This window comes from Somniosus microcephalus, chromosome 2 (genome assembly GCF_052327205.1).
Source record: "Somniosus microcephalus isolate GS21.2 chromosome 2, FLI_Smic_1.0, whole genome shotgun sequence".
Lineage (NCBI taxonomy): Eukaryota > Metazoa > Chordata > Chondrichthyes > Squaliformes > Somniosidae > Somniosus > Somniosus microcephalus.
Genome location: NC_140988.1, coordinates 364993653 through 365007839, shown reverse-complemented (window position 1 = coordinate 365007839; position 14187 = coordinate 364993653). Strand labels below are relative to the sequence as shown.

At 46.7% G+C, this 14187-nt stretch overlaps 1 protein-coding gene across 2 annotated transcripts in view; it reads right to left on the bottom strand.

Moving 5' to 3' along the window:
- slc4a11 (solute carrier family 4 member 11) overlaps positions 1-14187 on the bottom strand; it is a 165959-nt gene that overhangs the window by 126211 nt on the left and 25561 nt on the right. For both annotated transcript variants that reach the window (XM_085975597.1, XM_085975598.1), the window contains one exon: positions 6939-7094. In XM_085975597.1, the coding sequence (XP_085831723.1) occupies positions 6939-7094 (156 nt within the window). The remainder of the gene's footprint in view (positions 1-6938; positions 7095-14187) is intronic.

Genomic DNA, 14187 nt, shown 5'->3' with positions numbered 1-14187 from the left:
AGTGGCAGCTACTTTAGAATCAAATGCGTTTCCCAGAGACTCCATGGGCGAGTTCATTTTTCAGTATGTTACGCTGTCATATAGACTAGGGAAATCCCAGGGTCTATTGCCGATTTGATGTGAAATTGATTTTCTGAAATCTTGGGATGCGGAGAAATTTCTTATAAACTTGCAGGGCTAAAAATTGAGTAGCACCCCAATTGAGGCGCTAGCTGCGCTAAAAGTCGAGCCCCACAAAAATTAGCACCCCCGTGCCGGAAATTGAGTGGTTGCGCCCCAGAGGGAAGCGGGGCGCTACTGGAAGCGCCCCACCTCCCTCTTGGGGCGCTGCGAGTGAATATCGTGGCGCTACGTGCCGCAGCGCCACACGCTGCGGCACGTCGCGCTGCGGTATTGCAGGCCTTACTCCCCTTCTTAAAGGGGAGGGGCCTTGTGCAGCGCGATCTGGGGCCCAGCTGGACCCCCAGGGATCAGGAGTGCAGGCAAAAGAGCCTGGCACCCAAGAGAAGTGCCAGCCTCTTGGAGCGCAGCTGGCACTTCGCAGGTGGGTGAGGGGTTCAGGAGACCGGGGATGGGAGCGCAGGCAGGTGCTGGAAGGCGGCCAGCAACAAAAATGGCCGCCCCACACCTCACCTTTAAATTGCGCCTCCCCGGCCGCAGGTACGCCCCCCTGACCCCGTCGGACAGAGTGTCCGGCGGTAAACCGGGGGTGCTCCCAAAGATCGCGTTCGGGGCACAAGCGGGGCGCTGCGCACACCAATGACGTCATCGCCAGCGGCACAGCGCTACCACTAACCTTCCGCTGAATTTTGCGGGAGGTGTGGGCAGTGCCGCGCCTGGGTGCTAGTTGGTTTGCGCCCCACTTAGCGCCCTCTTAAGGCGCTACCAACTGAATTTTTCACCCATGGAGGGTTTGTTTTTTGCTGTTTCTCTTTGCTCATCATTGTAAAGAATGAGTGCTGGGAAATGGAGCACTTTTTGGAGAGCGGAGTTAACATCAAGGAGTCAGATTATGCACTCAATCCTGGTCGGGGAGAAAGAGCTGAATTTTCTCCATTTGGAGGTTTACAGGTACGTGTTAACCACCCGATGGATTCATGGCTGTCAGGTGATAGGTCGGAAATCTTCAGTTGTATAGGAATAATATAGTTGGTGGGGAATAAAATATTTCAGGGACTTACCCAGAAGAAAAAGCTGACTGGCTGTTGGCGAGTTAGGTAGAGATTGAAATGAGTGTGGGGATAAGCTATATAGAAGGCACTGGTGTGGATAAGTTACTTGGAGGGCAATGTACACTTGCCAGTGAAAGCTGAAAATTGATGACCAGATAAGGATTATACCAGACAAAAGTTGGTCATGTTATGTAAATAGCATTCAAATCTTATTTTATTTTTGTTTGTTAAAAATAGCCTCGATAAATATACCTCTCCGTTATTTTCAGTCCTGTCGGTGCTGGATACGAAAGAGTTTGCTGTATTATTGAAGAGCAATGGAACTACCAGTTCCAATCTCAAAACTTCTTGAGGACAGTGCTAGCGTTTGATGTCAGAGTGATTGACCTCATCCGGAGAGGTCCTCTCCATTCCTCCTGGAGCCTCTGCTCACACCAGTAGATGTATCTGGACTAGCTAGTTTCATGCTCCCTTTCTTGATCTTGAGGGGGGAGGGGGGGGGGGGGGGAAGAACAGGGTAGTTGTACTTTTAATTGACACACTTATAACTGCCTGTATCCAGTTGGTATAGCTGTACAATCTTAACTTCAATAACCTCCTCGGTCACAGATGCACTTTCTAATTTTACAGAGTTAACCTTCGGCATACAAGAACAGAAGAATTAGGAACAGGAGTAGGCCATTCGGCCCCTCGAGCCTGCTCCACCATTCAAGAAGATCACGGCCGCTCCTCGACCTCAACTCCATTTTCCCGCCCGATCCCCATATCCCTGGATTCCCTCGATTCCCCTACACTAGACAAAGAACTCCTACACATTCTGCTACAAGAACTAGAACTAAACCAAGTATTAAAAACTGAATACAGAGTCTTAGATTTAAAAACAGCATCTGGTTTATGCTTAATTCCCAAAGAAATCCTCACTTTAATTGACCAATCTGAGTGATATGTGTTAGGAGTTCAGGCCTTGTGGTGTCAATCATCTCCCACAGCCCTGTTGGTATTCCCGATGACCTCCAAAGCACCTGTCCTAGACGTGCCGGGTCACTCAGCTTGGCTTCTCAGGTTTATTTAATGGCGGCGCAGGCTCGAGGTGCGGTATGGCCTGCTCCCATGCATATGCCTCTTCCTTCACCCCCCCCCCACCCTTGGATAATGAACAATTTCATACCAGCCTACACCAGGACACGGGTGGTGTGAAGTTTACCTGCCACTTGTTAGCCCAAGTCTGGATGCTGTCTAAGTGCCAGGTAATGGTCAGCTCGAGCAAGAGAAAACCCCAGCCACCTCCCTTGACCCTGAACGCCAGGTCTCCAATCAACATCTTGGGAGCCACCACCAACCAGAAGCTTAACAGGACCAGCAAAAGGCAACTGGATACATGTTTGAAGGGGAAAATTATTGCAGGACCATGGAGAAAGAGCAAGGGAGTGAGGCTAATTGGACCGCTCTTTCAAAGGGCCAGCACATGCACGATGGGCCAAATGGCTGCCTTTTGTGCTGTATGATTCTATGATATCGATACCTTGGCTACAAGATCTGGCCAGAGTTTGGATAATCTGCAATCAGTGCTCACCTCTGGGTCTCTCAAAGCCCAACCACCATCTACAGAGGCTCAAGTCAGGAGTTTGAAGGAATACTCGCTACTCATCTGGGCCTGGTGCAGCTGCAACAACACTCATGAAGCTCGACACCATTCAGAACAGAAGCAAGTCACTTGACTGAACCCCCCTGCAACTGGACTCCATACCAATCCTCTCCCTCACTGGCACACTGTGGCTGCAGTTTATACAGTTGACAGCAGTTCAACAGTGTTAATGCCACAATACCTCCCTCTTCTGCGACCTCTAACCCCAAAACAATGCTAAGAGCAGAAATACCATCCCGACATCGATGTTCTAAATCATCGTCTCTACATCAACATGCTGGAATTCCCTGCCCAACACCATTGCCATAAAGACTGCAACAGCACTACAAGGCCCACCACCACTGGCTCAGGGTTTTTTTTTGTTTTGTTTTTTTTTTTTTTTTTAAATAAAATATTTGCGCGCAAAGTCCCACACATAGAAAACATAGAAGATAGGAGCAGGATTAGGCCATTCGGCCCCTCGAGCCAGCTCCGCCATTCAATGAGATCATGGCTGATCATCCAAATTCAGTACCCTGTCCCGGCTTTCTCCCCATATCCCTTGATCCCTTTAGCCTTAAGAAATATATCTAACTCCTTCTTGAATATATTTAATGAATTGGCCTCAACCGCCTTCTGTGGTAGAGAATTCCACAGGTTCCCCACTCTCTGGGTGAAGAAATTCCTCCTCATCTCAGTTGTAAATGGCTTACCCCTTATCTTTAGACTGTGACCCCTGGTTCTGGACTCCGCCATCAGGAACATCCTTCCTGTATCTAGTCCTGTTAGAATTTTATAAGTTTCAATGAGATCCTCTCTCATTCTTCTAAACTCCAGCGAATAAGCCTAATCGACCCAATCTCTCCTCATAAGTCACTCCTGCCATCCCAGGGGAATCAAGGTGGGGCAAGCGGAGTTGAGGTCAAAGATCAGCTTTGATCTTATTGAATGGCGGAGCAGGCTCGAGGGACAGTATGGGCCCGCGCCCGCTCCTGCTCCTATTTCTCATGCTCTTATCTTCTTAAGCAGGTGAGATAGACAACCAGATAATTTGCTTTGGTGATTTTGGTTAAGGGATAAACGTTGGCCAGAACACCAGGAGAAATCTCTTCCCCACCCCACACTCCTCTTTGAATTGTGCCACAGCTTATTAAAAATCGGCTACGGTTCCCCTTTAAACGTGACCGGAAAGCTCGTGTGTGCCACCTTCAAACCCTGGCAATAATTCAAAAGGGACAGCAGTTTTCTGTAACCTGCTGCGAGGTCAACATCGCCCTAGCACAAACGATCGCACAACTTTAATAAACATACGAACAGTTGATCAAGGAGACATTCTTCCAGAAGGAAAGGGTTAGAAGCCCAGAGCCCATTGACATCAAAGTTCTAAAATAAGCTATCTGATGTAGACTGTGGGTCAGCATTGTGCCTACAGACATAAAAAGGCCTGAAGAGTCAATATAAGGAAATACAGCTCCATTGTGTACAGAATTATCCACATTCACCCGAGACCTTTTGTCGCTGGATAGTTCTCTGAGGGATTCATCGGCACCACTGCCAGCAAGGTTCACCCACAGTCCCTTTTTCTAGTTAACAAACAAGAATCACTAAGGTAGCTCCATAAAACAATGGCTTGCACAACACACTGAGCCTTTATGCGAGTGGGGAGCCAATGTAAGAATGCAAAAGCGTTCCGCATTCTCTGGGGTGCGCTACTCACTTCCATCATTTAAAAAAAAGCTTTCATTACATCATCCTCTTAAATAAAGACAACACTTGAAGGGCCAGCATTTGTAACTATAGACTTGTACCCCAAGGAACTCCACCAATCACAAGACGCAATGGCGAGGAGGCACAATACCCTCAAGTAAAATTGTCTGAGTTTTGTTTGCTTCACAGGAGCTGCTTTGCTCTTTGAGTGCAATGAAGGTTCACCAGACTAGTTCCTGCGATTGGGGGGGGGGGGGGGGGGGGTGGAGAAATTGTCCTGTGAGGAGAGATTGAGTAGACTAGGCCTATATTCTCTAGAGTTTAGAAGAATGAGAGGTGATCTCATTAAAACATAAAATTCTTACAGGGCTTGACAGGGTAGATGTTTCCCCTGGCTGGGGAGTCTAGAACCAGGGGTCACAGTCTCAGAATAAGGGGTCAGCCATTTAGGACTGAGATGAGGAGAAATTTCTTCACTCAGAGGGTGGTGAATCTTTGGAATTCTCTACCCCAGAGGGCTGTGGAGGCTCATTGAGTATATTCAAGACAGAGATCGATAGATTTTTGAATATTAAGGGAACCAAGGGATATGGGGATAGGGCAGGAAAGTGGAGATGAGGTAGAAGATCAGCCATGATCTTATTGAATGGCGGAGCAGCTTCAAGGGGCCAAATGACCTACTCCGGCTCTTATGTTATGTTCACGTAACAGTATGTCCTTGTCCTCCATTTTCTCCGCTCCTCCCCTAGGACTGTTGACTTGCTATTGGACCAGTGGCTGCCACCCTCCAGCACCTTACCACATGGCCATTTTTCACGTACTAGTCAAAAAAGACTCCCACCCCCCAACAGCTTTTTTCTGGCTATGGGATCACAGATAAGCCAGATACCATCTTCAGCCATCATTAAAATGTTACGAACAGATACAGAAAATAATTCAAAAGGCTAATGGAATGCTGGCCTTTATATCTGGAGAACTAGAATACAAGGAGGTAGAAGTTATGCTGCAGCTGTACAAAGCCCTGGTTAGACCACACCTGGAGCACTGGGAGCAGTTCTGGGCACCACACCTTAGGAAGGATATATTGGCCTTGGAGGGAGTGCAGCGTAGGTTTACCAGAATGATACCCGGACTTCAAGGGTTAAGTTACGAGGAGAGATTACACAAATTAGGGTTGTATTCCCTAGAATTTAGAAAGTTAAGGGGTGATCTGATCGAAGTTTTCAGGATATTAAGGGGAACAGATAGGGTAGAGAGAGAAACTATTTCCGCTGGTTGGGGATTCTAGGACTAGGGGGCATAGTCTAAAAATTAGAGCCAGACCTTTCAGGAGTGAAGTTAGGAAACACTTCTACACACAAAGGGTGGTGGAAGTTTGGAACTCTCTTCCGCAAATGGCAATTGATGCTCAATCGTTAATTTTAAAATTGGAGACGATAGCTTTTTGTTAACCAAAGGTATCAAGGGATATGGACCAAAGGCAGGTATGTGGAGTTAGGTCACAGATCAGCCATGATCTCATTGAATGGAGGAACAGGCTCGAGGAGCTGAATGGCCTCCTCCTGTTCCTATGTCCAGACTCTCATACTTGACCAACAGGGATCGCTGAAGCCATTTGTAGAGGGTCTACCACAGCTCCAGTTAAACTAGGTCCCTTTCTGGTTTCATGGCTCAGTTCCACACTTGACAGCAACTTTACTAACTGCACCATTAGGGTCACTATCGACAGAACAAGTACCACATGGACTACCATAATCAGTGCTAAATTTGGTTCAAATTTACTTGGTGTGTACTTCAACTTTTCCCCTCCTCTTCTCCTCCTAACCTTCCCTCCATAATGAAACAACTCAGATTGGTCTCCAATAATGTAATTTGCCTATTTCATTCATTCAAACCTGGGCTGGGTGAGTTGCATGCTTATGGAGGCGAGTGGAGTACGCGCACAGGCACAGAGGCAGTTCCCTACTGCAATCCTTTGAAAGTGCAGTGGGAACAGAAATGGCCCCATGATTGAACATCCTGACACTGTCCATGTAGGCTCACAAGAAGAATGAACCATGAATGAGGTAGCAGCACCCAGAGGGGAGGGTGTTCAGGGTTCTTGATCCAAGTCCAAAGCTCTGTTGTATTTGGCTTGGACAGAATTGGAATCATACAGCCAATCGTGCCTGTGCCAGCTCTTTGAAAGAGCTGTCCAATTAGTCCCACTCGCCCGGCTCTTTCCCCATAGCCCTGCAATTTCTCCCCCCCCCCCCACCCTTTCAAGTAAATATCCAATTCCTTTTTGAATATGGAAATACCTTTCGAAGTTAACACATTCTCAGTTGCATTGGCATTAGTTTAAGTGCAGCTTCAAGCGTCAACAGCCCCCATTATAACAAATAAGAAAAAACTCCCTTCCTGTACCAGGAGATCGCAGCACTTCACATACTCACCATCTGTATTTGGCTCCAGCTCCACATTTACATTCATATTCACATAGAATTGGAGGCTGTCATCAGATAGCGTCGATGCATTTACAGTTTCATAAGTTTCATCTGCACCATTCCCTCGACCCGCGCTGCCTTCTTCTCGCCCAGGTTTCATATCACCTAAAAAACAATAAAGCAAGTTGGGTTAGCGAGGTTCCTGAGCGAGGTTGACCCACACCCGAGGCAGCCGCCAGCCACACTCGGGGAACAGGTTCTCTTTTTAGGATGTGCAAAGCCAGTACCCAGATCAGGCGACTCAACTAGGAGCTGCCAACTCTCGGACATATCCCTGGGAGGCGTCATCACCTGGCATCCTGCCTCCAACCACCCAGGCGTGCCCCACTCCTGCCAGCGTTCGCCCAACACGTCTATCCTCACGGTCCCCACCCATCAGAAAGTGAATAGACTCTTCGTTACCAGATTGGATCATTTCCCCCCCATCAAGTCAAGTCAAACAGCCTCCTCCCCACCCACCATTTCATTACTAACAACCAAAGTGTCGAGATTTTTTTCCCCCCCTCTTAACATAATTTTTTTTTTTTTTTTTAAATTGCCTCCTGGTTGGCTCGCAGCAGTGCTCCAGAGGTCAGTCTTGAATTCCTGGAGACTCCTGGGAAATCCTGGAGGGTTGGCAACCCTAGAGTCAAACTACACAAAGGGGGGAAATTTTGCCTACCCTGGGGAGGCAGGACTGCCAGGAAAACGGCAGAAACTTGGAGCGGGTACCAAACCCGCCCCCGTGCCATCTTCCCAGGAGGCGGGTCTCCAACTCGTGCTGGGACCGGTCTCCAAGGCAGGAAGGGGATTACAGCCACTTAACAGGCTTATCCCCATTTTTCCAACACAGGTGCAGGCTTCCAGACGTCAGGAAACCTCGCCAGGGTCCGCGAGGCGAGCAGTGGGTTCGAAAAGTGCGCTGTGGAGGTGAGTGATGGGTGCAAGTGTGGAGAGGTAAGTATGGGAGGCGAGTATAAAGTGTTTGAAAAAAAGTTCACTTACCTTTGCTTCTTCCTGCAGGCTTCAACCGTTGGGGACCCGGAGGTGCCTCATCTCCACGGCAGAGATGACAGAATGGCTGCTGCGTTCTCAGGTGTAACAGCCATCCGATTTCTGCTCAGGAAAGAGGTTTGGTGAGTCTTGAGGTACAAGGACTCAAAGGACAGAGATTGTCAGTGTTTGACAGCTTCTCAAAGCTGTCAAACGATGACAATTCATCTGTCAAAAGTTTGTGACAGATGGAGCATCATACGCTGACGTTCTGTCACCGGCTTTCCCTTAATTGGCCTAAGCGAAGCCCACAGGGTGGGCTTAACAAGGTCAATCAAGGAAAAATAGCGTGGGTTGGCCAGACGATGTTGGTGGCGGGACAGAAGCCCGACAAGCAGTAGTCCCATCCCCAATGACAAAATTCCCCCCAAAGTGTCTACTTGTACAGGATGATAACAAAATCACTTTAAACCCTCCCCCTCACCGCCCAAACAAAAACCTCCAGGGATAGTTGTATGTGAAACTGAGTGTTTAATAATAAACCAGTACTTATAGTACAAATCAGCACTTCACCGTTCACTGCTCTCTTCCTCTCCCCTAGAAACTTTGGGATTTCGCTCGATAGGCCCATTTGCCCCCCCACTCCCATTTCCCACCCCTTCCGGTGTGAGAGGAGCCACAGCTCCATCTGCCCACAACCCAGCCACTGAGGATTGAGGCGAGTTATAGAAACATAGAAGATAGGAGCAGGAGCAGGCCATTCGGCCCCTCGAGCCTGCTCTGCCATTTAATGAGATCATGGCTGATCATCCAAATTTAGTACCCTGTCCCTGCTTTCTCCCCATATCCCTTTAGCCTTAAGAAATATATCCAACTCCTTCTTGAATATATTTAATGAATTGGCCTCTACTGCCTTCTGTGGTAGAGAATTCCACAGGTTCACCACTCCCTGGGTGAAGAAATTCCTCCTCATTTCTGTCCTAAATGGCTTGCCCCTTATCCTTAGACTGTGACCCCTGGCTCTGGACTCCCCGACCATCGGGAACATCCTTCCTGCATCTAGTCCCGTTAGAATTTTATAAGTTTCAATGAGATCCCCTCTCATTCTTCTAAACTCCAGTATAAGCCCAATCGCTCCTCATACGCCATTCCTGCCATCCCAGGTATCAGTCTGGTGAATCTTCGCTGCACTCCCTCCATGGCAAGAACATCCTTCCTCAGATAAGGCGACCAAAACTGCACACAATATTCAAGGTGTGATCTCAACACTGCATGCTGCAATCAGGCCCAGTAATGACACACATTGCTTGTGGAATATTGCCCAGCAACAGTCAGTGCCTTTAGAAAGAAAAAAAAAAGAGACTTGCATTTATATAGCGCCTTTCACAACCTCAGGGCATCCCAAAGCGTTTTACAGCCAATGAAGTACTTTTGAAATGTAGTCACTCTTGGGAATATAGGAAACTCAGCAGCCAATTTGTGAACAGCAAGCTCCCACAAACAGCAATGTGATCATGACCAGATAATCTGTTTTAGTGAGGTTGGTTGAGGGCTAAATTTTGGGCAGGACACAGGGGAGAATTTGATTTTATTTATTTATTTTTTAAATTCATTTATGGGATGTGGGCGTCACAGGCAAGGCCAACATTTATTGCCAATCCCAAATTGCCCTAGAGAAGGTGGTGGTGAGCTTCCTTCTTGAACCACTGCCGTCAGAGAGCGAGAGCGAGAGCGCAGTAGTAAACAAACATTCTACTTGGTGCCAATCTGTGGATGTTTGGGTTTCCATGACAACAGCCTGCAATAAAAGATCAACACAACAAAAAGCACCATTGCGCCCCCCCCCCCCAAATAAAACATTCACGCTTAAAAATTGCTTCTGCACAATCATCAAAGTTCAAGGAAAAACCCAACTCCACTGAATCCTGTGGGAAAAGCCTGCACTTGTGCTCAAACGAGCAACTGGCACCAGGCATGGTGCCGTTTGGTTTTAAAAGGGAAAGAGCCTTCTTGAGGGAAATGGCAATTTACCACCCCCCCACCAACCCACTGGGTTTGTAAGAAAAATCTACTTGAGCTAACTTGCACAATTGCTAAATTACATGGCACCATGATTCTGCACAGTTTTATAAAGCACACCGTTTTATTTTTCAAGAAGTGCCATATTTTTCTCCACAACAACATTGCCCTTTTTTGTTTAAAAAAGAAACACTCAAGGGGTTTTAATCCACACGGCTTTGGTCGACACAGGTTTGTCTTGTGGCCAGTTCTTCCGGAACTGGAAACTGATTAAGGCAAAAAAAACTCTACAGACAAAGCAACATGGACACTGGCTGACAAGGAAACTCTCTCGCTCTCTCTCGCAGGGGAGACGACATAAACCACACAAACACACACAGGCTATTTAGCTTGCAATTTGTCACTCACACGGCATAGGTCCAAAACAGAAGTGGCATTTGGGATTATTACACTGTACCCTCAAAAGAACATAGCAGATTGTGTAGCTGGCAGACTGCAGGAAGTTCCTGTTTATTTCAGCAAAAGAACTTGATCTTCAATAGGATCAGCAGAGAGAAGGGGCATTCAGCAAACCGGCACTTCTAGTTTTTACTGCTGCAGTCAAAGTGTACATGTGTTATAGAATTAGAGTCTACAGCACAGAAACAAGGCCATTCAGCCCAACTGGTCCAAACCAACGTTTTGTGCCCCACATGAGCCTCCTCCCACCCTATCAGAATATCCTTCTATTCCTTTCTCCCTCATGTACTTATCTAGCTTCCCATTAAATGCATCGATGTTGTTCGCCTCAACTACTCCATGTGGTAGCGAGTTGCACAACTAAAGAAGTTTTTCCTGAATTGCCCATTGGATTTATTGGTGACCACCTTGTATCTAGGCCCCCAAGTTTTGGATTTGCCCACAATTTTGAAATTGTACTTCCAATTCCAGAGTCCAAACCGTTCATGTAAATTGTGCACAATAGTAGTGCCAGCACCGATCCTTTAGGAACACCACTTTTACCAGTCCGAGAAGCTACCCTTAACCCCTACTTTAATTAGGTGCATTATAAGCTGTCCTGTTAATTGAGGTTTTGAAGTCAACCCATTATACGGAGACTTGTATCTATCCAGTTGAGAAATACTTTCACTTATTTAAAAAAGGAAAGATCACTTCACATAGGTTGAGCGCAGGCACAGTAGACATTCCCCTCCAGTAAGATCCCAAACAGCCAATGATGAAAGGCCAGTTAAATTTGCTTTTTTTGGTTACACTGAAGCAGGGATGTTGGCCAGGGAAGCAGAGAACTCCCCGCTCTTAATAGCGCTGAGGGACTAAAGAGCATCTTTTGATCGCTCGCGCAGACCCCATCTGATTAAAATGGAATGCACAAAATCTCAAAAATCGATGGCAGCAACTTTGAAGCCCTCCCACTAGATGTCACCAACACACTTTGATCTATTCCAGGGTATTCAATTCAAATGTCAATGATTCCTTGTTTTGATTAAAAGGAGATTTTATTAATTTGGGGTGGAGAAGAGAGGAAAAGGAACCTAGTGGTTACAGATTCCATGGAACTACCTTTCCTCAAAAACTGCTTGGCTGGTATATTGCTTGCTGGCAGATATCTCCATAGCCTTCTGGTTAATTAATTAATTGAACTCAAGCTTCACTACTCAGAAGTGCGCAAAAATTTTTACTCCACAAAATACACAATTCCGTAAAAAAATGGTGGCAGGGCATGTTGACAAGGTGGTCAAAAAAGCATATGGGTTACTTGGGTTTTAAAATAGAGGGATAGAATAAACAACAGCAATAAATGCTGGCCTTGCCAGCGACGCCCAGATCCCATAAGCGATTTTTTTTTTTTTTTTTTTTTTTAATTAAAAACACTTGTATTTATATAGCGCCTTTAATGTAGTAAAACGTCCCAAGGCGTGGCACAGGATTATTTTAAAACAAAAAATGACAGATCCACAGAAGGATAAATTAGGGCAGGTGACCAAAAGCTTGGTCAAAGAGGTAGGTTTTAAGGAGCGTCTTAAGGAGGAAAGAGGTAGCGAGGTGGAGGGGTTTAGGGAGGGAATTCCAGAGCTTAGGGCCTTGAAGGCAGAAGGCACGGCTGCCAATGGTTAAGCGATTATATTCAGGGATGCTCGAGGGCAGAATTAGAGGAGCGCAGATATCTCTGGGGTGGGGTTGTGGGGCTGGAGGAGATTAGAGATAGTTAGGGAAGAGGCCATGGAGGGATTTGAAAACGAGGAGAATTTTGAAATCGAGGCGCTGCTTAACTAGGAGCCAATGTTGGTCAGCGAGCTCAGAGGTGATGGGCAAATGGGATTGGGAGAGAGTTAGGACACGGGCAGCCGAGCTTTCAAGTGAGAGATCATGCTAGAACTTTATAAAATTACTGGTTAGGCCGCAGCTGGCGTGTTGTGGACCATTCTGTGCACCACATTTCAGGAAAGATGTAAAGGCTTTAGAAAGGGGACAGAGAAGGTTTACCAGGAATGAGGAACTTCAGTTATGAGGAGAGGTTGGAAAAGTTAGGACTGTTCTCCTTGGAACAGAGAAGGTTAAGAGTTGACCGTTGAGGTTTTCAAGATGATGAGAGTTATGGAGAAAATGCAGGGCTGTGGGACTGAGCATGACTGCTCTTTCAAAGAGCCGGCACAGGCATGACGGGCCAAGCTGTAAGTTTCTATTGATCTATGAAAATCTAACCACATTGGCTCAAAAGATCCAAAAATCAGACTTGGATTTATTTGCTGAGCATTGTGCTTTGTTGTATAACTTGTATATACCCCCTAGTGGTACACAAAAAGCAGTGGATGAACCTTCAATGGATTCGTCAACTCCACCCAATCTTCAGCTTTGGACCCTCCCTTCCTTCCCCCTTCACTATGCCTCAGGAGTTACTTGACTTGCATACAAAAAATCAGCCCTTCCCACTTAAAATAGCCAAGCAGTTCACTGCAAACAAAGCAGCTCCAGCCTCCCTCGAGACCCAGAGACCAAATGTCGAGGTCTGCAAGGACATTTGCGTGGTGCCAATACGAGCCTGTATAATAGAAACATAGAAGATAGGAGCAGGAGTAGGCCATTCGGCCCCTTGAGCCTGCTCCACCATTCAATGCGATCATGGCTGATCATCCAAGTTCAGTACCCGGTCCCTGCTTTCTCCCAACACCTTGATCCCTTTAGCTTTAAGAAATATATCTAACTCCTTCTTGAATATATTTAATGTATTGGCCTCTACTGCCTTCTGTGGTAGAGAATTCCACAGGTTCACCACTCTCTGGGTGAAGAAATTCCTCCTCATCTCTGTCCCAAAAGGCTTACCCTTTATCCTTAGACTGTGACCCCTGGTTCTGGACTCCCCGACCATCAGGAACATCCTTCCTGCATCTAGTCTGTCCAGTCCTGCCAGAATTTTATAAGTTTCAATGAGATCCCCTCTCATTCTTCTAAACTCCAGCAAGTACAAGCCCAATCGTCCCAATCGCTCCTCATACATCATTCCTGCCATCCCAGCTATCAGCCTGGTGAATCTTCGCTGAACTCCTTCCATGGCAATAATTCCTGGAGGAATAAAGTAGACGAACAATCTCTTTCCAGTACTCAATGTCAGAACCATCACCATGCTGAAGATCACTGAAGGGTGTCTAAATTTGAAAAGGACAGGCGTGTGTTTATATTGCACCTTTCAGGAGCTCAGGACATTCCAGCATGTTAAATCAAGGACAATGGGAAGATTTCCCAGGAGAAGATCAAGATCCCTTGAGAGCGGTTGGTATTAAAGGGAAAGGAAGCTATCACTTTGCATCACAATATAATCTTTCACCTCAATTTCCAAACCAAAAATTGCCGAGGGGAGTAAAAAGAAAATTTTTAAAATTTATTCGTTCATGGGATGTGGGCGTCGCTGGCAATTATTGTCCATCCTTAGTTGCCCTCGAGAAGGTGGTGGTGAGCCGCCTTCCTGAACCGCTGCAGTCCGTGTGGTGCTGTTAGGGAGGGAGTTCCAGGATTTTGACCCAGCTACAATGATGAAGGAATGGCGATATACTTCTAAGTCAGGATGGTGTGTAACTTGGAGTTGCCTGCTGCCCTTGTCCTTTTAGGTGGAAGAGGTCGCGGGTTTGGGAGGTGCTGCCGAAGAAGCCTTGGCAAGTTGCTGCAGTGCATCTTGTAGATGGTACACACTGCAGCCACGGGTTGCTGGTGG